This window comes from Panthera uncia, chromosome B1 (assembly GCF_023721935.1).
Source record: "Panthera uncia isolate 11264 chromosome B1, Puncia_PCG_1.0, whole genome shotgun sequence".
Classification (NCBI taxonomy): Eukaryota; Metazoa; Chordata; class Mammalia; order Carnivora; family Felidae; genus Panthera; species Panthera uncia.
In genome coordinates this window covers 136,031,156-136,055,744 of record NC_064811.1, presented here as the reverse complement: position 1 = coordinate 136,055,744, position 24,589 = coordinate 136,031,156, and the positions used below count along the sequence as shown (strand labels likewise).

At 32.9% G+C, this 24,589-nt stretch overlaps 1 protein-coding gene across 3 annotated transcripts in view; it reads left to right on the top strand.

Annotated features, from left to right (window-relative positions):
- FSTL5 (follistatin like 5) overlaps window positions 1-24,589 on the top strand; it is a 722,149-nt gene that overhangs the window by 66,804 nt on the left and 630,756 nt on the right. For 2 of the 3 annotated variants that reach the window (XM_049631268.1, XM_049631267.1), the window contains exon 2: window positions 11,189-11,219. In XM_049631268.1, coding sequence (XP_049487225.1) covers window positions 11,189-11,219 — 31 coding nt within the window. Of the gene's footprint in view, window positions 1-11,185; window positions 11,220-24,589 lie in introns of all 3 variants that reach the window. The other variant, XM_049631266.1, reaches the window with a different exon arrangement.

The window sequence follows — 24,589 nt, the reverse complement described above, 5'->3', positions numbered from 1 at the left end:
CCACCTATCTCCATTTTTATTCCCCAAGTCTTAATCTTCTTTTCATAGACTTGCACCCAGTCCCTCCACCTGTTGGGATGAGCAATGGTTGTGTTTATGCTTAGAGGTCATCTATTGACCTCTGTTGTGCTTATCTTCCCTATCAAGTTCCCTTGATTGCCTGTGCCCAGAATATCTTATACTCTGGAATACTTGGCTATAAGTCTTTATATTTTCTACATTGCAGGATATATTTTTTGTACAAAATACATTTTCAATAATAAATGTGGGTTATTGGTAGCCTCTGAAAAGTGTATATTACTAGAAAAAGTTTACTATACTCCAGATCACTGGAAATTTACAAATTGAATCATTAGATTCTTATAACAATTATAATTTAGGATCCATTTACAGACTTAATAAATTACAAATTTAAATCTATTAAGGGATAAATTTAAAATGGAAATAATTCTAATGTAAATGTATGCATTTTAAATAATAAATCTTCACTAAGACTTCATTTCCATGTCAAAATCGTTAATTAGTGATTTATATATCTATTTATTCCAAATCCTTTAATTAGTGATTTCTGTTAGGAAAATCATCATTATTTTTCACACTTCAAAAGCACACTGTGAAAACTGTTATAATAATTGGCGTGTTTATTTAATTTATATGGCTCTTTACCAAATAGCTTTAGCTATAATACTTAAGTAGTCACAAATATTCTTCTGAAAATAGGAGAGAAGTTTCTTGAATATATTTTTATATAATACTCATGTATAAAGAAGTATGTAGGTGAGCTATGTTTACCTCTTCACTGTTTCTCCAAAAAGATTAAATATTTTACAGTTCTGTGCCTTTGCACTGCCTAATACTCTTTTCCCCATCGAATTATTTTACTACTCTTTAATTCTTAGCTCAAGTAACAATTTTCACTGTGAATTCTCCCTTTGCTTCATACTCAGCATAGACATTTTCTCCTCCCATTCTTGTTTCCACATTATCCTATAAATTCTTTATTTTTTTTCATTCTATAAATTATTTATCATTGTTTATAATTAATAGCTATCAGTCTCTACAGACAGAATGTAAACTTATGAGATCGGAAATTTATGTTATCCATACTTCACACCTATCTCATAGTATATATATTCTAAACAAAACTTCATTCAAGGGGTGAGTAGTTTAATATGCTAATACCTTATTAAAGTGGTAACATAATCATAACATTAATAATTTCTAATTATATTTTGAATTTCTTCACACAATAATGCGATAAAAAGCCAGTTAGAATGTATATTATCAATTTAAAAAATGTAATCTCCTCCATTCTCTTTTTAGAAAAAAATGATCTATGTTTTAAAAATTAAATAGGTATGTCTTTTAAAAGTTTCCATATTTATGCTGGATATCCTTCGCAATGAAATATTGTCTACAATACAGAATTAAAATTGTCAAACATACTTAATTTTAGATATATTTTCTTTCCATTTCAAATTTATAGCTCCAAAACAGTGGCCCATCAACATAATATTAATTTTAGATTTTCCCCATATTTCAACTCGAAGTCTAATAGTGTAAAACAATGATGCTATAAAAAGGGACTGCAGAATCATCATTTTTATTTTAATATTATAGGTTAAGTTAAATAACATTTTTTCCTCCTAGAAATGTTTAAATTCTCAAATCTTTATTCCCGTAAAATAAAGTAAATAATTTTATACTTTGTATAGAAAGGAGTACATATATATGTGTGCACCATGTGTGGACTTTTAAGTGAGTAATTTCTTTTTTGATTATTTTAATCACCTACTATCCTTGTGAGTCTTTGCATTATTTTCTATATAATCTTTCTCACTACCTAATTCCTCATTTCTACAGGCTATTTTTTCTGCCCTAAATGCCCATAATGCCTTCATCTAGTTAAATCCTGATCATCTTTTAAGATCCAGTTTGTTTATGTTTTTCATGAGTACATGAACCAAAGATGTCTTTTGTGACACATTGTGAGAATTCTTATTACTTGTATTTGGCACATTATGTAGTGATAGTTTATGCATGTGTCATATCCATTTAACTTGAATACACATACTCTTGTTAAAAACAGACAAAAATATTTCTAATGTTTACATTAGATTTAAACCATGAGGGGCGCCTGGGTGGCGCAGTCGGTTAAGCGTCCGACTTCAGCCAGGTCACGATCTCGCGGTCTGTGAGTTCGAGCCCCGCGTCAGGCTCTGGGCTGATGGCTCGGAGCCTGGAGCCTGTTTCCGATTCTGTGTCTCCCTCTCTCTCTGCCCCTCCCCCGTTCATGCTCTGTCTCTCTCTGTCCCAAAAATAAATAAAAAAATGTTGAAAAAAAAATTAAAAAAAAAAAACCATGAATATAATTATATATTTTTATAATAATTGATTTTATGTTAAATGTAAATACAAATACATTTCCATCATGAACTTCTAAATTTAATATTTAAAATTTCAGTATGTATGTAACAAAAGGATAATACAAATATTATTAAATATGGATTTGATTTATAAGTAAATTCAGTTCTAGTTTGATTTTTTTCAAGTCCTTTGCATGTGTCTTGTTACCTAGCTTATGACTTTAGAATTGAAAGTAATATTGAGGATATCTATCAATCCAATAACAAGTTTTTTTAAATCTTTTTCTTACTTAAAATCACATAAACATATCAAATATAATATGAATTGGCAATAATAAGCGCTATAATTTTGATATTGGAATAAATGACTTTACACCAATGTATTAAGTCAAGAAAGAAGCAGATCTATATTAACAATGTGTAGCTTTTCCAGGTCATGTTTTGAATATCTATATATATACCTGTATCTATACCTATCCATATAAATCTATAAATCTTATAGCATATATTTCTGATCAAATGTTTTGTATGCTATATTTTAGATTATATATATATATATATATATATATATATATATATATCTTTAAAACATAAGCAAGTTACTTTGACTCCTTCGTGAAACGTTGAAGCCTACTAGTTGGCCAATTTTATCATCCCATTGTGCATTTACCATGAGACACTATTTGCTATCTTGCAGTCTTACCATGCACTCTCATAGTTTCTTAACTTTGTTCAAGCTATGTTTTCTGATAGGATCTTCTTCCCATTGCTGTAGAGATGAACTACTTATTCTTACAATCTCATCTGCTCTCTGTATTTCCCAGTTTTCTGCATTCTCAAAACTTCCTTTCATCTAAGTTAAAAAGAAGACATTGTTCCCTTGACTGTGCTCTCAAGATTTTACATACATTTCCACTCTTGAATGTCACATTTTATTTTACGTATTTCTTGAGCGTGTGTCTGTCCTGCCAACAGTTTGTGAAATTCAAGTGTTCAGAGACTCTGTTAGGAATAGTGCCCACTCTTCTGCAGATACTCTTCTAAATACTGTGGGTAAACCAGTTAAGACTGCAAAGTCCCTTTTGCTCAGGGAATATACATTCCAGTAAAGGGAACATAAAATGAACAAATAAATACATATTCCAGGAAGTAGCAACTTTTGTGTGAAATGGATAAAAATTAAGAAAAGCAGCTAGTAGTGGGGGTGCTGTTTTAGAGTGGTGAAGGTTGAGGCTTGTTGAGGAGGTGATATTGGATCAAGAACATTATTCAAATTCTAAGGGGAAGTATTTTAAATAAATGATCCTAAAATTGATTAAATTAAGCAAGACTGAAAATTTGCCATTGAAGTTTACCAAAAATAGGTCTGTATCTCCAAGATTTAGGAAGCCTGATATACTGCATTTTCATTGCCAGTAGTTCTTATTTTAGAGACATTTTATAATTAAATTGCCACCAGCAAAATAAGTTTTTAAGAAAGTGTGTGCATATGTGTATGTGTGTGTGAACATGTGTGTGTATATGTGCATTGAAAGCCTGAAGGAGGGAGCTCCTGTGTTCATGGGTATGCATGCGTCATAATAGAAGAGATTTGTGACAAGATTGTGGTTGAGTGGTTTGGCTGAAAGTGTCCTATTCTTGGCTTACATGAAATTAATATTGCTTATTATTAAATATTAATATTACTTAATAGCTCTAACATAAAAAAACTTTAATATTTTACATTTTAACCACCTAGCACATGGAAATGTTAAATATATATATTGAACATGAGTAATCTACTGCACATCAACATTTCACGACTTTTGTTTGGTGGTCTTTGGTAAACAATAATTGTGTCAAAGAGAAGGGAAGAATCCTGAGAAGAAATTTAAACTAGGCAGCTATCTAAAACTAATAATGTTTACAGTTATGTTTGTTTGCCACCAAAATTTATATTTGTGCATCCTTTCTCTCCATCCATTGAGTATTTTCACTGTTAGGGTCTATTAGTCTTTAGTCTTAAGTTTAAAATTATATACATTTACCTGAGTTTCTATACAATTAATGTATGTGTGTACATATACATGTATATACAATATAAGTTGTGGCAAGTATTTCTTCTTTTAATGTTTATTTTATTTTTGAGACGGAGAGAGAGACAGAGTGTGAGTGGGGGAGAGGCAGTGAGAGAGGGAGATACAGGATCTGAAGTAGGCTCTAGGCTCTGAGCTGTCAGCACAGAGCCCAACGTGGAGCTTGAACTCACAAACCGCAAGATCATGACCTGAGCCAAAGCGCTTAACCTACTGAGCAACCCAGGTGCCCCTGTAGCAAATATTTCTAATCACATTTTATGCAATGCTGTATGTTAGACTATATATATATATATATATATATATATATATATATAATGATTCAACTTTGGTGAATGTTGACAACCTATTTGCTTCAACAACAAGTGTGGATCATATGTATTGAGAGCAAGATTACTTTAACCAGGACATATCACTTCTGGGTACTTGAGATTTATTTGTTTCTTTTGTTAATATTTAAGTTTTAAGGTTCATTATGGACTTGATTAAATATGCCAGTAAAACTATTCAGTACATTTGACTTTTCTTAAATCTCATGACACAAGTGGTTTCTTTTTTGTTTGTTTGTTTTGCGTTTTTTTTTTTTTCAGTATGTGATTAACCTAAACACAGTTTGAGTGTTCTTTATTATACACTTTAGGCAATGAAAAACAAATAAAGACAAAAAGACCATTTTCCCACCATGAATTAAAGAAAGTCTGTAGTCTCTCAGAAAGTCTATAGTTTTCTCAGGAAAAACAGTAGCAGCCTAGAGATCCTTTCTTTCTCACTATTGCAAGGGGAAAATGCTGCATTTTACGTACTTGATGTTCCTTACTTCCTTCATGTAGTATAGACATTATTTTTCTGTATATTCAAAAGAAAGACTAAGTATACCTCTTTAAGGGACCAGGTCTATTGAACCTGTACTTGCTTCATTGTCATATCCCTCTTTGTGAAGGAAAGCCTGTGGGATGACCAAAAAGCACTTCATTAGTCTCATTAATCTACAATATGCATATGCAAATTGAAAATAAGAGTATCATGGGTATTATTTGAATGAGGTTCATGTATTTTTTTAATGCTTAATTATTTTGACAGAGAGAGAGAGAGCACATGCGTGCTGGAGCTAGGGAGAGGCAGAGAGAAGGGGACTCATAGAATCCCAAGTAGTCTCCGTGCTGTTAGTTCAAAGCCCAATGTGTCATGTTCTTTTTTCTTTTTAAGTGATTTAAGCTTTATATTATGGAGTGAGAGGACAATTCACTGTCTAATGTTTATAACAATGCTGTTATGATGGAAATGATTCACTTAGCATTTAGATGGTGTCTTCTCTTTCTAGAGAGCATGGACTTCTCAGTAAGAAAGAAGGAACCAGGTAAACTATGAAGATATTGTGGCCAAACATTTACTTTTAGTGCTTGATAAAGAGACATCAGCTTTTTATGTTATAGGCATCACGAGATGTTAGTAAATGACATTCTATAAATCCAAATACTAGATAAGAAATATTCTTAATAATATCTTATAGATTGAAGATATTATTCTGCCCTTAAATGGAACTAGTAACCTGTACGTTAGTGTTATATGGCCATAGTCTTGTTTGCTTAGATACTTTAGAATCACAACATCTCATTTTAAAAATTATTGTGTACCCCAACTGGACTTAATTTTATACTGGCTTAGCTAGTTCTATTTATTATGTTGTATCTTTTTATATTTAAGATATTATACAATCATGTGTTCTTTCTGAATCCATACTACTACCCAGATTGTCTTTGCCAATCTTTATCATACTGTCTGCAAGGATCTATTTACTCATTTCTACCATTAAGCTGGATTTCATGGAGTCTATTTATATAATTAATATAGCACTTTGGGATTCTTCCAAGAAACGGTGTAGTACAAAGTAAAACACAAATGGTTTGCTATTATTTAATTTTGATATGTTGCCAAAATATATTTCTTATTTTAAGACAAGATCAATTTATCAGAAAGTCTTTTGAAAGAATATTAAAATTGAGTTATGCCAAGGGATTGGCATTCTACCATTGCAGACGAGACTAAGTTTTCCTAATGTAAGAATGTTTTTCGAGTGTATCATGAGTCCAAGATAACAAATCTTTCTGATCTTTTAAGAGTTCTCACATAATTAAGTAATCACATTTTTCTCCTTAATATTTCTCCATTAAAAAATTAACATTTAAAGCATGAAGTAATGGCATATGAAATAAAATTCTGGGAAGTATATTGTCAGGTGAATAAAGCAACATTTTAGTCATAGAAACAACTTGGACAGTTACTACTTTGAAAATCCTAAATAATGTTCATTAAGTCTCAACTGAGATGGTTCTAGATCAAGTCTTGCAGTGAATTAAGTAGTTTATCCTTATTTGATTCTTACTTTACAGGTTTATTAGTCTCAGTCCATTAAATTAATTTCTATTTTTTTCTTTAGATACATGCTTCTTAAACATTTCCAGTTTATAGAGTATTTAAGGCTATTTTCTTTGGTAATTTATAATATGTACAATTCTGTAAATAGAAAATTAGGTTTTCAGAAACAAATACAATAAGATATAATATCAGTGAGTATTAAGTCTGTTTGACTATAGTCAAAATAAGGCTAATATCAGTATCATGCAAACTTATGATGGCAAAACCCAATTAGGATTTTTACAGTACCAAGCTGTCCTACACACCTAGTCTCCCAAAAAGCAGTGCATTTAAAAATCTTCTTTATCTCCTCAAATTACTGACAAATCAGCCTACTTCATCACTCAGCCAACTGCCCTTCTAATGGATAAAGAAAATAAATCCTCACAGATTAAAAATTTTAAATTAATCATATCAAACCTATAAACCTCTTGCATCTATGCCTGCACCTCTCTGTGCCCACCTGTTATATTGGAGAAACTGGTTCTCCTCCTATCTAAACGTCTCCACTCAAGTTCTGTGTCACATTCAATAACCTTATTATCAGTCATACCATCTCTCCCTTTTATCATAATCCTTTCCATTTCTACTATGTACCCCCCTCATTTACACATTCTCAATTCTCACTGATATAGATAATATAAAACTAAACATGAAACAAAGAGATGAACAAAAACAAACACAATACCTGCACAGATTTCACTTTACTCTCTAGCTACAAACCACCCGGGTCTTTCTTTCCTTGCTAGTTTCTTCCATTCCATTTTTACTGTTTCATACATTGCTTCCTTTAAGTCAATGGTTACATCTATGTCACTTTTTCTAATGGGCATTGCCGTAGACATAATCATACTTGGTCTGTCAGAAGAAGTCTAGACTATTGAAAATTTACCCCTGTATAAGATATTCCCTGGGAGTCCATGATTCCACCTTTTTGTGTTTTTGTTTTTTCCTCCTATAATTTGTCCATTCTTCTATTCTCTTTTGTTGTTTAATTAAACTTTACATTTTTCTTATATTGTTTCCAGTACTCAATTCTAGCTCATTCAACTATACTATATGTTCTCCAGATGCAGTACTGATGATTTATACATAGGATGGTGGTTTCTAAATTTATATGTCTTGTTGACATATCTCTTATGAGTTCCAGACATTTTAACCATCTGCCTACTTTGTGTCCTCAGAGTTATATTTAAAGTAAAATAAAAGTCAGCATGTTCAAATATCAAATCCATGAAAAATTCAGGCTCTTCATCTCTTAAGAGATAAAGTAGATAAGGATTACTTTGAGCAACTAGAAGAATGGAGAGATGAGGAAGACGGAGATGAGAAAGATGGCCAAAGAAGTAAGGAAAAATCAGAAGTTCAGTTTTGGACGTGATAAGTGGGATGTTATTAGACATCCAAGTAGAGATGTCAAAAATACATGTATGAGGCTGAAGTTCAATGGAGAGAATTGGCTAGAGATATAAATTTGAGAGTCGTTAGGAAAAGGATGGTGGTTAAGGCCATAAGAACAGATAAGATCACCAAAGAAGTGAGATGTGTATGGGAAAAGGTAAGGGTTCAATATCTCCAAACCTAGTATTTAGAAATTGAGGGGATGAGGAGGAATCAGTAAAGGAGATGCAAAAGGGGTGGTCAGACAAGAGAAAAATTCACAGAGTGAGACAGTATCAGAAATCAAGTGAAGAAGGAATAGAAATCCTTCTCATGACTCAGGTCCTTGAAATCACCCTCATCTATTCTATATCTCACACCCCAAATTTATTCTGTCAGGAAATCTTGACAGTTACAACTGATATTTCAACTCCACTGTTATCACACTGTTTTATGCCATTATCACTTCCCATCTGGATTACTGTGATACCCTTCCACCTGGTCCGTCTAATTTTGTCCTTGCCCTGTTTAACCTATTTTAGTAGCCAGAATGATTCTACTTAAATGCAATTAAGATAATGTTACTCTTCTGTGAAGAAACTTCTGATTGTTTTCTCAACTATCTCAGTGTAAGAGCCAAAGATCTAACAAGTGCCCAGGTGCTAAGCTAACTGACCTCTATTAGCTCCCTTATTGTATTTTCTACTAAATTCCCCTTACTCAGTCTAGTTTATTCACACTGGTCTCCTTGGTAGCTTTGACAATGCCAAGAATTTCTGTACCTCAGGAAATGTACCGTTGTTTTTCTCCCCTAGAATATATTTTCCCCAGATAAATGCTTGGAATAATATCCTCTCATTTCACTCAAAATTTTGTTCAAAAGTCATTTTATCAGTTGATGGACATTTTGGCTCTTCCATAATTTGGCTATTATTGTTAATGCTGCTATAAGCATGTGTCTCTTCGAATCAGTATTTTGTATCCTTTGGGCAAATATCTGGTAGTGTAATTGCTGGGTCATAGGGTAGTTCTATTTTTAACTTTTTGAGGAATTGCCATACTGTTTTCCAGAGTGACTCTTGCCATTTATAATGATGTGAATGGAGCTAGAGTTATTATGCTAAGCAAAATAAGTCAATCAGAGGAAGGCAATTACCAAATGATTTCACTCATATGTGGAATTTCAGAAAGAAAACAGCTGGACATAGAGGAAAAGAAAAAAAAAAGGAGAGAGGGAGGCAAACTGTAAGAGAATCTTAACCATAGAGAACAAACCGAGGGTTGATGGAAGGGAGGTGGGTATGGGGATGGGTTAAATGAGTGGTGGGCATTAAGGAGGGCACTTACAGGGTGTAAGTGATGAATCACTAAATTCTACTCCCGAAACTAATATTACACTATGTGTTAACTAACTAAAATTTAAATAAAACTTGAAACATAAAAAAGACATTTTATCATTGTAGACCTAGGTAAAATTGCAGTCACTTATTCTAAAACTACCTTCTATGATATATCTTTTTTCCTAAATAGAACTTATTAACATTTAAGCAGTATGTTACTTTAAGGACATTTTTTTTTGTTTTATTTGTTTGTTTTGTTTTGTTTCTGTTTTGTTCATCCTTTGTAGACTTATCACCTAAAGCAATGTCTGGCACATGAAAGCAATCTATACATATTTATTCAAAGAACGAATGACTCAATGAATGAAAGAATCAATGGAATAAAAGGAGGAGAGAGGACAGAGAGATTATTTTTCATTAACAAATACCTCTTTGGAGAATTTACGCTTGCTTATCTTATATTATGAAAGAATAATGTATCTTTAAATCAAGTAATTAAAATTTAAATTTTAGTTTAAATGAACAACAGATATTCTAAATTAAAAATAAACCTGAAGTAGAAAAAATCAATTAGCAAAAAACAGTACAGAATTCAAAAACAAAGGCTGGATAAATTAGGCAAAGAGAAATAGCACATAAAGTATTAAAGTCTAATAGAATCATACATTGGATAAGGATATTCCATAAAAATACATTTGTCAATATGCATTTTTGTTCTCAAATCTGACTCTGGGATTAATGCCTGCCACAAAATAAATTCTTAATATTTTTCATTATTTTCATAAATTTTACCAAAATTTATTGGCATTGAGACATTTCTGAAGTATGTGTATCTATATCTATATCTATAACTATATCTATATCTATCTATAATTTTAATTAGAAATTTATTTCAAAATTATTTTTAGTGTGAGGCCCTGAAACTTTTAGACAGAGTAAACTGTGCTTGAATATTAATTGACAAGTTATAGAGGGCACAATTTCTACTTAAAAACTTGAAAGCAAGCTAATTCTTTTGGGGTTGCCTGGTAACTAATAAGGAGTATGTCAAATTGAAAGACAGATCTGACTGAAGCAGCCTTTGAATAAATAATAGAATTGTTGTCAACTTTAGCCTTAGAGAAGTGAGGCAGGGACCAATTCTAAGTTAAACTGAAGAAAAGACAGTTGAAATGTCTTTTGTGTTTTTGTACTGAATTGTCCACTGTTTGCCCTTAAACATTTTTCCTCACCACCAATTTGTAGATTAATGCGGAGACATTAATAGAAAATTTTGAAGATATCATTCAATATCTGTTGAAATTAAATGAAAATGCCCTGAGGCATTTGAGAGTCATGATTATTTATTATTCATTACCATTTATTTTTTTATAAATCCATATTAATACAATGTATTAGTTTCTTAAAGAAATATATGGACACTAAGAATGATTACTGCTCTGATAAAAGATTTGACGTAAGTGGCTTTTAAGGTGAGAATTGTGTTACAATGACTCTAGGGTATACGTACAACAAAATACCTGGACAAGTCTTTAGTTACAATGCTATGCTGTATCAAGCTGTTGATCACATACTCACAGATTTTGACCTATTTCTGTTTTAATTCCAGCAGGAAAAGAGTCAAGAAAGCTCAAGAATCAAAGGTAAGAAATGGCTGTTTTAAGATCATAGTTTCATAAATTCACGTGAGTATAGAAGAAAAAAAAATCATGCAGCTTTGGACATAGTTAAAAATGAGGAAACAGTAAGAATTCAAAATCTTCAATGTGGTTTTAAGGGCATTGTGAGCCCTGTGGAAATTCTACAAGGTCACTGGGGATCCTCTGTTGAGGTTTCCTTTTTTTCATACTGTGCTGTTTGGAACTTCAACCTAATTTTCTGTTAGTTTTCTGAATTGTTCTCCTGGAGTTCCTCCATCAGACATTGTCCAGAAGAGCTGGTGTTCTGTTACATCTATGATTCACCAGATAAACTTTACAAAATATGTCTCATGGAAGATCTACTATTAAATCACTGGTATCTTATTTTATTTTCTACGAACAAAGCAAGAACATATTTATATATTAAAAGTTGGCGGTAGCTTTTAGTATGGTGTGGTCAACTCTAGTTAGACATAGGGAAACTCTTTTCCCCACAATGACACTCTTATGTTTTGATGTTTGTTTACTTGTTGAGATAATCAATTACTCTAGGTAGATTGTAGTTCTTCAGCAAAAGGTTGCCATTCGCTTGTGTATGCAGATCATAATAATGAATCTTAACTGATTTTTCCTGGGTTAATTCTTCCAGCCTCTCCATTCAGGTGCTGGTCCTTCTTATTGCACAATTTGGACATCCTCACTCACCAATCCCTTTCCAGTAGGCATTTAGTCACAAGCCTGACTATGGGCTGAAGTACTGTTTTCCTGTTTCCTTCTACCCTTTTTGCATAGGAAGATAGGTTTGTTTTTATTTTACTTTTTCTTGGAGTTCTACAAAACCAAAACTAACATCAAAACCAAAAACCAAAACCAAAACCAAAAACCGTGAAGTTACCAAGTATACATGTACTTCTAAAATGATGAAGGGGAAATTATTTTTCTGAGGGTCTCTAAATCGACAATATCAACCTTGCTTACTAATAAATCCAAATAGAATATTCTCTGCACACTTCCCTGCAAGCAATTGAATTACTCAATTTGTTTTCCGTGTTTGGTCATCTGTGTGTGTCTGCATTCCTGAAGAATATGAAAAGGTATACTTTTTTTTTTATTTTGCTAGGTATGTTTTATTCAAATGAATTATGGAAGACGGCCCTTCCAGGGATTCCCAAACTATTTGTGTTCTTTTTCAGCAAACTGAAGTATGTCTTGTTATTTTATATGTGAAATTATTACACTTATTTATCCTCAAAGCACTCATATTAACTCAAAGTTTCATACTTTTGTGTTACAAAAGGGAATTTCTATTCCAAGATGTGCTGTATGATGTGCATTTAAATGATACGTGCATTTTAAGCATGTTGAGTACACATCTTCCTTCTCGTGAAGGGTCCCAGTGTTTCAAGTTAAACTTAAATCATATTTATAATTCTGTTATAGTTGAAATAAGTTTAGTATAGCTTTCTTCTTGATAACTTATTGTCTTGGGATATATAAATCCTATCATCTGAAGTAGTAGAAATTATATTTTTTCTACTAGTACCTAGTAACATGTTTTCTTTTATAATGTAATAAAATTTCAAGATGATGCTTGCCACTTCTTTAACTGTTATTGGCTGACACATGGTTCAGAACTCTCACATTATGGCTTGTAGGCTACTGAGTTGTAAGTAAACCAGAGACATACTGTTTTGTTGGGACCTGTTGCCTAACTCTACTTAGAATTCAATATTTTTCTTGACTATTTATGGGAATCATCTTGAAATGTTTTTTTTTTTTTACTGGAAATTACAAATGGCATGAAAATGTCTTTAAAGTTTAATATTAAGAAAAAAAGAATTGAATAAAACAAATAGTTTACATATTGATAGATGAGAAAAATTCTAAAAATCAAATATTGTACATATTTTGGTAACTATTGAAATGTGAGTTATGTTCTCTTGACGTTAGTAATCAATTGTAACATCTAATTCCCTAGACTTCCTGACTAATTGGTATTCTTATTCATTAGGACATGTTTATTATATAGTCAGGAATATATACAGGGGAAGTCTTTAACCTTTTAATTTTCTGCATTCTGTACTTATTCTTGCTTATGACAAAAATTCCATCCTCATTATACCAGTGACCTGAAGTCACATAAATTCACAAAGCAGTCCAGTGAAAATCAATCAGTCTTTCCTCTGTACATGGAAATATATATTGAAATGTTTGGAAACTTGCAACTCTAACCCTGATTAATTATTTGATACACATGCTCTTATTCTAATATTATTTTGAAATACCATAGAATCCAATATGTACATATTCTAAAATTATATTTATATGAATTCAACTGACAAAATGAATTTGGGTTCAATAGTATACCATTGGATTCTCAATTGATTTCCACATTAAGATTGCGTATGTTGTCAAATGAATTAGGGCTTAAGCTCTAGTTAGTACACAATTTTGAGGTTTACAATTATGTAAGATATCCTTTCTTAACGTTCCATTGACAAGGATAGCAGGATCATCGTATTAACAGGTGTAAAAGAATGATCAACTCTTTGGGAAGCCGTATTTCACACTGCTCTCCAGTGACATTACAAGTACATTAGGATAGGATATATTATGTGTTTAAAATTCATTAAGAATTTGAGGGGTGCCTGAGTGGCTCAGTCAGTTAAACGTTCCACTCTTGATTTTGGCCCAGGTCATGATTTCATGGTTGGTGAGACCAAGCCCCACATTGGGCTCTGTGCTGACAGTGCAAAGCTTGCTTTGATTCTCTCTCCCTCCCCTTTCCCCATTTGTGCTGTCTCTGTCTCTCAAAATAAATAAACTTAAAAAAATCCATTAGGAAATTGATAAATATTGTTAGGAAATAATTTCCTTTGAAGAATAGTTCATTACAATACAAGGGGAATAAATCACTTGTCCTCTGCCAATATTTCTCAGGGGAGTATTTTAATTTGTGATTTGCTTATTCATTTATATTTAAGAGCCTCTCTCTAGACTTCTCAGTGATAAAACAGTAACTGTTTGTGACAAAAAATTAAATGATTCTTCCTTTACAAAAAGCATAAAACTTCTGTCAACTTAATTGAGCTTTGAATTTTCCAAAAATAATTTAAAATACTTAACTACAATCAGAAGGACAATATCACTATGGAAAGTTTACATATGGTTATGCTGTAGTATGTTCCTGAGTATGTGCTTGATCTTCTGTTATTAAAAGTATGTTTGTCCATTCACCAAAAAGATTCAGTTCTTTTTTTTAATTTTTTTAATATGAAATTTATTGTCAAATTGGTTTCCATACAACACCCAGTGCTCAGCCCAACAGGTGCCTTCCTCAATACCCATCACCCACCCTTTCCTCCCTCCCACCCCCCATCAACCCTCAGTTTGCTCTCAGTTTTTAAGAGTCTCTTATGGTTTGGCTTCCTCCCTCTCTAACCTCTTTTTTTTTCCTTCCCCTCCCCCCATGGTCTTCTGTTAAGTTTCTCATGATCCACATAAGAGTGAAACCATATGGTATCTGTCTTTCTCTGTATGGCTTATTTCACTTAGCATCACACTCTCCAGTTCCATCCACGTTGCTACAAAAAGGCCATATTTCCTTCTTTCTCATTGCCACATAATATTCCATTATGTATATAAACCACAATTTCTTTATCCATTCATCAGTTGATGGACCTTTAGGCCCTTTCCATAATTTGGCTATTGTTGAAAGTGGTGCTATAAACATTGGGGTACAAGTGCCCCTCTGCACCAGCACTCCTGTATCCCTTGGGTCAATTCCTAGCAGTGCTATTGCTGGGTCATAGGGTAGATCTATTTTTAATTTTTTGAGGAACCTCCATACTGTTTTCCAGAGCGGTTGCATTCCCACCAACAGTGCACATCCTCACCAGCATCTATAGTCTCCTGATTTGTTCATTTTAGCCACCCTGACTAACATGAGGTGGTATCTGAGTGCGGTCTGATTTGTATTTCCCTGATGAGGAGCGACGTTGAGCATCTTTTCATGTGCCATCAAAATCCTAGAGGAAAAAGCAGGAAAAAACTCTCTAACCTCAGCCTCAGCAATTTCTTACTTTACACATCTCCAGAGGCAAGGGAATTAAAAGCAAAAATGAACTATTGGGACCTCATGAAGATAAAAAGCTTCTGCACTGCAAAGGAAACAGTCAACAAAACTAAAAGGCAACCAGTGGAATGGGAAAAGATATTTGCAAATGACATATCAAACAAAGGGCTAGTATCCAAAATCTATAAAGAACTCACCAAACTCCACACCAAGAAACAAATAATCCAGTGAAGAAATGGGCAGAAAACATGAATAGACACTTCTCTAAAGAAGACATCCAGATGGCCAACAGGCACATGAAAAGATTCAGTTCTTTTATCATGCATTTTTCCTTCCTCTCTTTTCAAGTGGAAACTTTTAGCTCTTCTCATTCAGAAGTGATAAAAATAAAGTATACCCACTTTCATTGCTAGTTATATGTTGGGGGACACTGAGGACTAAAGTTGGTTCCTTAAGAGTCACTTACATGGCATCTATTTCTTCATTAAAAAAAATTTAATGTTTATTTATTTTTGAGAGAGAGAGCGAGACAGAGAATGCTAGCGGGGGAGGAGCAGAGAGCAAGAGGTAGACACAGAATCTGAAGCAGGCTCTAGGCTCTGAGCTATCAGCACAGAGCCCAATGTGGGGCTCAGACTCAGAAACTGTGAGGTCATGACCCGAGTCGAAGTCAGACACTTAACCAACTGCGCCACCCAGGAGCCCTAACATCTATCTTTTCTTAAATATCTAATAGATGTCAGAGATTGGATTGAGCTTTTTACAGGTATTATCTCGTTTTAATCCTCAAACACATTACTAGGTGAGATTTAGGATTCCAACATGACAGCATTTGGAGAAAGCACATCTAAAGTAAATAATTCAGAAAACTATTATCATTTTGTTCTATTTTTAAATGGGTCGCATTTTATTTAACCAGTACCAATTATACATTAAACACATTTAGCGTGCTGTTATTAGTGATGCTTTTTTACATTTTCATGGATTTGATACATATGATTTTTATTATTTATGTATTATTTTTCTTTAATGGTATGGTGTTACAAATATTCCCCTACTGCTAATTTGTATAAATACTGCTCAGGGCTTTGTAACTTTAAGAAAAATTTGATAGTGATACATGTGGCATAGTAATGTCCTAAGGGACAGAGGAAAGAATTGTGCCAGCTTGTTCAATAAATATTTGTGATCTTTGACGAGTGACTTAACCCTCCAGAAGTAGTTCATTTTTTCTAGTTAATATTAACATAACATACTCCATGATATCAATAGTCATTTTATATGTATGAAAGTCTAAGGCTTATACTTCTATAAAAATATTGGACAATGCTATTATTAAAAACACTTATCTCTTGAAACTCCATAAATCTCCATAGGTTCTATATGGCAAGTATTATGTCATAGATATTTGACTATGAGAGAAATGTAAGCTGCACAATTGTTCTCCCTAGATACACACATTCGTACATGCAGTGAACAATAAAGACAGTGTTATGTTAAGACCATACCTAATGAAATTTAAGGTGTGTGTTTGGGGGTGCTTGGGTGGCTCAGTTGGTTAAGTGTCTGACTCTTGGTTTCGGTTCAGGTTTGTGGATTCAAACCCCATATCACACTCCGTGTTGACAGCACAGGGCCTACTTGGGATTCTCTCCCTCTCCCTTTCTCTCTGCCCCTCCCCTGCTTGGGCTTTCTCTCTCTCAAAATAAATAAATAGACTTAAAAAAAAAAAGGTGTATGTTTGGGACAATAAATACTATGGAACCTGTAGTCTTTACACACAAGCACATACACACACACAAGTCATACATGCTGTTTACTTTTATGCAACTATGTATTCAGATTATTTTATTTCCTACAGCACAAAATTGCCAGTCCAGAGCACTGAAATGATGTGATACGTACAGGGGTAGATATATATATATATATCCATCCATATATAGATATCCATATACAGTGTGTATATATATATATATATATATATACATATATATATACACATACATATATACTTATATATATAATATATATAATTTATCTCTATATATTATATACATACATATACATTATATATGTATGTAATATTGAATTGGAATGCTAATAAACTTCTAATCTGGGTTGCCTGAATATTCAGAGCTCTTTTCACTAGAATAATCTCACAGAGTCACTGAGGTTAGCTCACTTCCTCAATATCAGGTAACTAGTCAGAAACAGTTATTGGATATGGATAGACCTTCAAATTTGTATTCCTGAAAGCCACTGGACACATTACATTAATAAATGAAAATATTACGTAAAACTGAAAGATGGGAATTCATATACATGAGACCTTCATGAGACTCTTTGTCTAATTGTTGGATGTCTTTATGTTTAGAAAATAAAATATAGCCATACAATAAGTAATGCCTGAAATGGAGACTGTTACCATTATATGAAATTCAGAGTTGCTATATTTTTAATCAATTACAATATAATACATAATGAATGCTAGGTATTTTGGTATTCAGTGTAGAAAGCTATTGCTGAGAAAAATAATTGCAAATTTTATGAAAACTGTGGTTTTTTTGTCTATCATATCCAAGTTATAATCCTTCAGAAGTTTAAGTATCTAAAAGACAAGAAAACTGAGGTCTAGAAAATGTCAACCAAAGGATTATTTTATTTGTTTTTGGCAAAACTATAATGTTGGATAAACTCTAGACAAGTGTACTTATGGAAGACTTGTGATAATAATTATTAAAAAAATAAATGTAAAAATATGTAAGGGAGCAATAATTTTTTTCTATATACGTAGTCATACCTCATTTTATTATACTTCATTTTGCACTTCACAAGATACTGTCTTGTCTTTTTTTTCTTACAAATTAAAATTTATAGGAAGCCAGTGTTGAGCAAATCTTTTGGCACCGTTTTACCAACAGCATTTTCTCACTGTGTGTCACATTTTGGTAATTTTTACAATATGTCAAACTTTTTTGTGCTTATTATATTTGTTATGGTGATCTGCAATCAGTTATTACAACCTATTGAAAGCTCAGATGATGGTAAGCACCTTTGAATAACAAACTATTCTTTAATTAAGATACATACATTGCTTTTTCAGACATGCTATTGCACAGTTAATATACTACAGTATAGTGTAACATAACTTTTGAATGAACTGGGGAATTAAAAAATTAATTTCACTCACTTTATTGGGAGTATTTATTTGCTTTATTGCAGGTGGTCTGGAATCTAAACCCCAATATCTCTGAGGTGTGCTTGCCATTTTACAATATAGCAATTGCATTAATTAAAAATTGTATTTTGCTCTATTTATTTTATTAAAAATTCACTTTTGAAATTAATTGGGGGAAAACATATTCTCATAAATGATTATTAATTACCTTGTTGCAAAATATCAATGTCATATATGCACTACTTTCTAGTGTATGATTGATTAGCATGCCTTAAATTACTAATATAAGCATCTCATTTATTTCAATGCATTTCACTTTAAACCTAACATAACAATAGGAGTATAAATGGATTGTTGAATAACAGATCAATTAAAAATTTAATTTCCAGTTTTTATGAACATATTGCCATACTTTTCTAATTCATTAGATGACATCTGTTCCATTTATGATTTTTTACTATGAAAAAAACTTAGTCAAAATTCTTTATATGAATGGTGTTTTGTTGTAAGTTGAGTTTTGAAATAAAAATAATAATACATAGATGTAAATTCTAGAAGCCATATACATAACTTCCAAACTGACAAACTGAAATAGCAATTTCAGTTCCAATGTATAACTCCATAGAAGAAAAAACAAATTTATAGGTGTATATCCACTATAAATAATCTAAAAGATGCCCCCAAATATCTTACTAAATAACTTTCAAGTACTATAGATTTCACTAAAAGTAAAAATTTCTTTCAGGGAATTAAGGTAATGCTCATTATCCAGTCTTTAAAAAATTCATTTGAGGTGGCTCAGTCGGTTAAGCAGCCGACTTCGGCTCAGGTCATGATCTCGCGGTCGGTGGGTTCGAGCCCCACGTTGGGCTCTGTGCTGACAGCCCAGAGCCTGGAGCCTGTTTCAGATTCTGTGTCTCCCTCTCTCTGCCCCTCCCCCATTCATGCTCTGTCTCTCTCTGTCTCAAAAATAAATAAACGTTAAAAAAATTTAAAAAAATTCATTTGACCAATTTGGTATAATTTTAAATGATCTCCGTGCATTTCCTCCTGCCACAACAATCAAGAAGACAAACCTCCTTCACTACATAATGTTGTTATTATCATCAACCAAAAGATATTTCAAAAAACGTCTGATTCTATTTCTCATTTATGCCATGAATGGCTTAATTTGTATTATGCCAAACACATCGCCCCTTTCCCCTTTTGCACACACTCTCTAGTTTTCAAAACGATAACAATAAATCATAAGGTCCAATAGATCATTTATTTTCATTTCAAGGTGATTAATTTTGCCACTCATTTTGTCCACCAGGAGGCAGTACTAACTAAAAGAAATCAAGGCATAATCCCTTTTTTGATGCTGGAAAAACACCCAGAACAACTGGATTTCTATTTTTTTTTAATAAAGAATAATTTAATGCTGCATGTAATATCAAATTAATATTGTTCAGGTTTTTCTTTACAGAACCCAATAGTTTGTATACCTGTACAGTAACATCTCAACATTGATCTTTCCTTCAATCACAAACTCAAAACATCTTTTTAAAAAATGTTTATTTATTTATTTTTAAGAGAGAGGGAGCATGAGCAGGGGAGAGGCAGAGAGATAGGGAGAGAGAAAATCCCAAGCAGACATCGTGCTCAGCAAGCCTGACACAGAGCTTGATCTCAAGAACCACAAGATGGTGACCTGCACTCAAATCAAGAGTCTGATGCTTGACCGACTGAGCCACCCAAGCACCCCCAAAAATATATTTATTCTAGACTTTAGCAGAGCTAAATTTCCCTGAGGTTTTTTTTTAATTCTATAGTCTGAACAGTTGAATGGCATGTTTCAAGAAAAGTGAAGTATTACTAACCAAAATGCATTGATTTAACTTGACTTCATTTATTTAACTTGATAAATCACTTCACTCAATTACAATGGTTAGCCTTTGTCACAGAGTAGTTTTTGAAATGGTTATGAACATTAATTTTGGGGGGAGAGTAAATCCTTATTTTATCTGCCAATGAAAAATTACATGGTCTATCAGTTTCCCTTTATATTTTATGTCCTCAGTTTCTTTAACATGAAATTTGACTCTATTAAAAAGGCTATATTTGATAAGGATTTTAAAATGTGTATTTCTTCCTTCTTCCCATTTAATGAAATAATATTTCAGTATTTTGTAATTATTTCATGTTTTTAAATTCTGAAGGATAGAAATTTTATATAAAAATGAGTTGTTACTTTGTGATATACTCAGTGACTTCTGTGAGAAGTAGACATACATTTCTTTGTCTAACTATAATAGATTAGTTAATTTAGAGTTTTACCTAATATGTTAAAAGCAAACGATCATAAGATACATTTTATAGTCTTAATTCATTAAATGGGTAATTTTTTTCAATTACTTCGATAATTAGATATAAAATAAACATTTTTATTGGCAAATGCGTGTCATCTTACTAGAATTAATATAGTTTCTTAAATTCTTACTACATGGAATCCTTATCCATTGGATACTGGAAAATAAGGGAAAACTTTGGTCAAATATGCGTTGTGATACTGCAAAATTTTTACATAATCCTTTAGTGATGCTTATCTTGCTTCATTAAGCATTTTCATTGTATTTGGTCAAGGATCCATTTTTCCCCATCACTCACCTTTTAAGAAAATAAGTCATACAGAGAAAGATACCATATGTTTTCACTCCTATGTGGATCCTGAGAAACTTAACAGAAGACCATGGAGGAGGGGAAGGGAAAAAAAAAAGGTTAGAGAGGGAGGGAGCCAAAACATAAGAGACTCTTAAAAACTGAGAACAAACTGAGGGTTAATGGGGGGTGGGAGGGAGGGGAGGGTGGATGAGAGGCATTGAGGAGGGCACCTGTTGGGCTGAGCACTGGGTGTTGTATGGAAACCAATTTGACAATAAATTTCGTATTTTAAAAAAAAGAAAGATATTTTAACTCAGAGCACTAGAATTACAAGAACTGCATTCTGAAAACCACTGATTTTTTATAACACTTTTTAAGATACATCACAGGGTTTAGACTCAGCATAGTTAGGATCAGTTATTTATTACCCACTTAGAATTTTGTGTTCATCTGTAACATCAATATAACATATCACAAAGTGCTCTTTTAAGGATTAAATGAGGTAAATTATATGACTCTTTTGAGTAGAATGAAAAGCTCTTGTTTTATGTGAGTTCTTATTTGAATATGTTTAAAAATTGTGATTATTTTGTAATACATTGGTGGTAGAAACATATTTATGAAAAAAACGTTTTAATTTCATAAAGTGTTAAGATGTCAGGACATGTTGATTTTACTTTGCTTCATTATTTTACATAATCTAAATTATAATCCAAATACTTTCCAAACTTGAATATATTTGACCTACTGATATTAAATAGCCTTTATGTGTCCTGTCATATTTATTCTTAGAAGAAAAAAAAAACACAGTTCAGTGGACAATGATATGAACATAAACGTATATATAGGAGATGTATTCTTTTTGAGGGGGGAAGTAGTGAGAATACTCTGAGAGTATGAACTTGATGTTGTAATGCCTTATATTCAAATATGAAGAAATTTATGAGAAATTTAAAACAAGAAGACCAAACCTAATTTAACGTATTGAATATAAGTTAACAACTACGACAGTTAAAAGTACTGTAGGGGCGCCTGGGTGGTTCAGTCAGTTAAGCGTCAGAATTCAGCACAGGTCATGATCTCAGTCTGTGAGTTCGAGCCCCGTGTCAGGCTCTGTGCTGACAGCTCGGAGCCTGGAGCCTGCTTCAGATTCTGTGTCTCCCTCTCTCTCTGCCCCTCCCCTGCTCATGCTCTGTCTCAAAAATAAATAAAAACATTAAAAAAAAAGTACTGTTATATGTTCTATGTGAGAAATTTTGTGGTAGTGTTAGCTTGCCCGAAATTCAGAAAGGGAGAAGATATGATGCATTCACCTGCATCAGATAATAAAGCTTAGTTCAACAAATGTTTATTAGTTATTTAAAAGTTACAAATGAGGTTAGTTGCCAGGGAAATTAAGATAAGGACAAAGTTTCCAACTCAAGGAGTCAGGTAATACTGGCTTTGAGCTTGGGAGATGGGAACTAGAGCAAATAGTCACACAAAAAGTGTGATAAATAATTTGGTAGAGAAAGGCCCAAGTGCTATACATGGAGGTACTAGGAGATCTAGGAATCGACATTTGGAAAAGGTTAGCCTTTTCTTTTTATAGAGAGACAAGATACTGTCTGGAAAAATGGGGATGAATAGGAGAGGCGAGGAATTAGGGAAATTATTCTAGGTCGTGAGTCATTGAAATATAAATGTTGACCTATTAATTCCAGGCTGATGAGAATTAGAAAAGAAATCAGAATGCAATGGAGAATTGATGCACAGAGTCATTTATAACTAGGAAAATATCACCAGCAAATTTGATGGCAGAACTTACACTAGTGTGAAGACGTGACCCGAGCTAGATAGAAGACTGGTATTGCTTAATAGGTACAGCATTGAGGGGCATCTAGGTGGCTCAGTTGATTGAGCATCCGACTTCAGCTCAGGTCATGATCTCGCAATTGTGGGTTTGAGCCCTGCATCCAGCTCTGTGCTGACAGCTCGGAGCCTGGAGCCTGCTTTGCATTCTGTGTCTCCCTCTCTCTTTGCCCCTCCCTTGCTTGTGCTGTCTCTCTCTGTCTTCAAAAAATAAAATAAAACTTTAAAAAAATATGTACAGCATTGAGAAATATTGGGTACAAGCTAAGCAGTTTTCCAATTTGACAAATCACAGGTTTTTTTTCTTCTATCTTCTGAAATTGTTCCAATCTGTTTGCAACAAACAGAACAAAAACTAAGAACTGCACAATGGTCATGAAATCAGTTTTGTCTGCTGGTTTAGTATTCAGGCTCTAGAAATACAGTAAATTTCAATCCTGGGTTGAGCACTAAATATATAGCTGTGTGACTAATGGCAAATTATTTGGCTTCAGTGCACTAATACCCTCATCTGTAAAATGTGGGTAATAATAGTTGTTTCTTGATAGGTTTGTTTTGATGGTTAATCAAGAACCATATATGATCTGAAATTTTACCCTCTTCACAAACTAACAAGTGAGGCTCACAGTTTCCTGGATGCTGGCAGAAGCTATGAGGCTCCTATGTCAGAGACGAAGACCAATTTATTATATGTTACTCATGGTCAAACAGTAGCCAGACTAAAGCATTTGTGCAGGGCTAGAAGAGGACTGGATGATGCCTGCAGGTGCCACCATTTACATTAGAGGAGAGGACCACTGCCCTCTCCCTCACCCAGCTCAGGAAACCCAAATATTTTATAATGAACAGGAAGCACACCTGACATTTGCTGCATTGAAAGACATTTTATTACACTTGATATTAAACATACCCGCCCCTTGCTTTAGAGGGAGACACTCTGTCTATCGCCTAAGAATATTCACTGTACAAAATACCTTAAAAGAAAGTCTGGAATAAAAAACAAAAACAACAACAAAATGAACCCAAAAAGTGTCTCTTCTTTCAAGATGTGCCGAAATTCATAAGTCGTAGGGAAAATTGTCTTTTCGAGAAGTTAGAAGAGTAGGGGATCAAAAAACCAACTGAATAAACATTTGTAATTGCCACCATCACTGCCACCACCATCATGATCAGAGAGTATTTTTCCCCCCTGGTTATCCTCTGGGGTGCAAATGAATGTAGACCAGAGAAAATGCAGGGTTCTCTTGTCTACAGCCTCTCTGTTGATGTTTCATGGAAAGGGAGATGTTTCTGAATTTGCTTCTAAGATAAAATAAGTGTATATGCATACCACAGATGGATAGATACACAGAGAAAAACGTTAATATATTTTCTCTTTATAAATGGTTAACCATGTTAATGCATGGTTATTTTAAAAGTCACACACATTCAGAGAGTTAAAAATAATTGCAGTAATTCGCAATTAACTGTGTAATTAATAAATGGCAGGCCCCTATATATATATATACATTATATAAGTGTGTGTGTGTATATATATATATGAATATATATTGTGTATATATATATACAATATATATTGTATATATATATATATATGAATATATATTGTATATATATATATATATA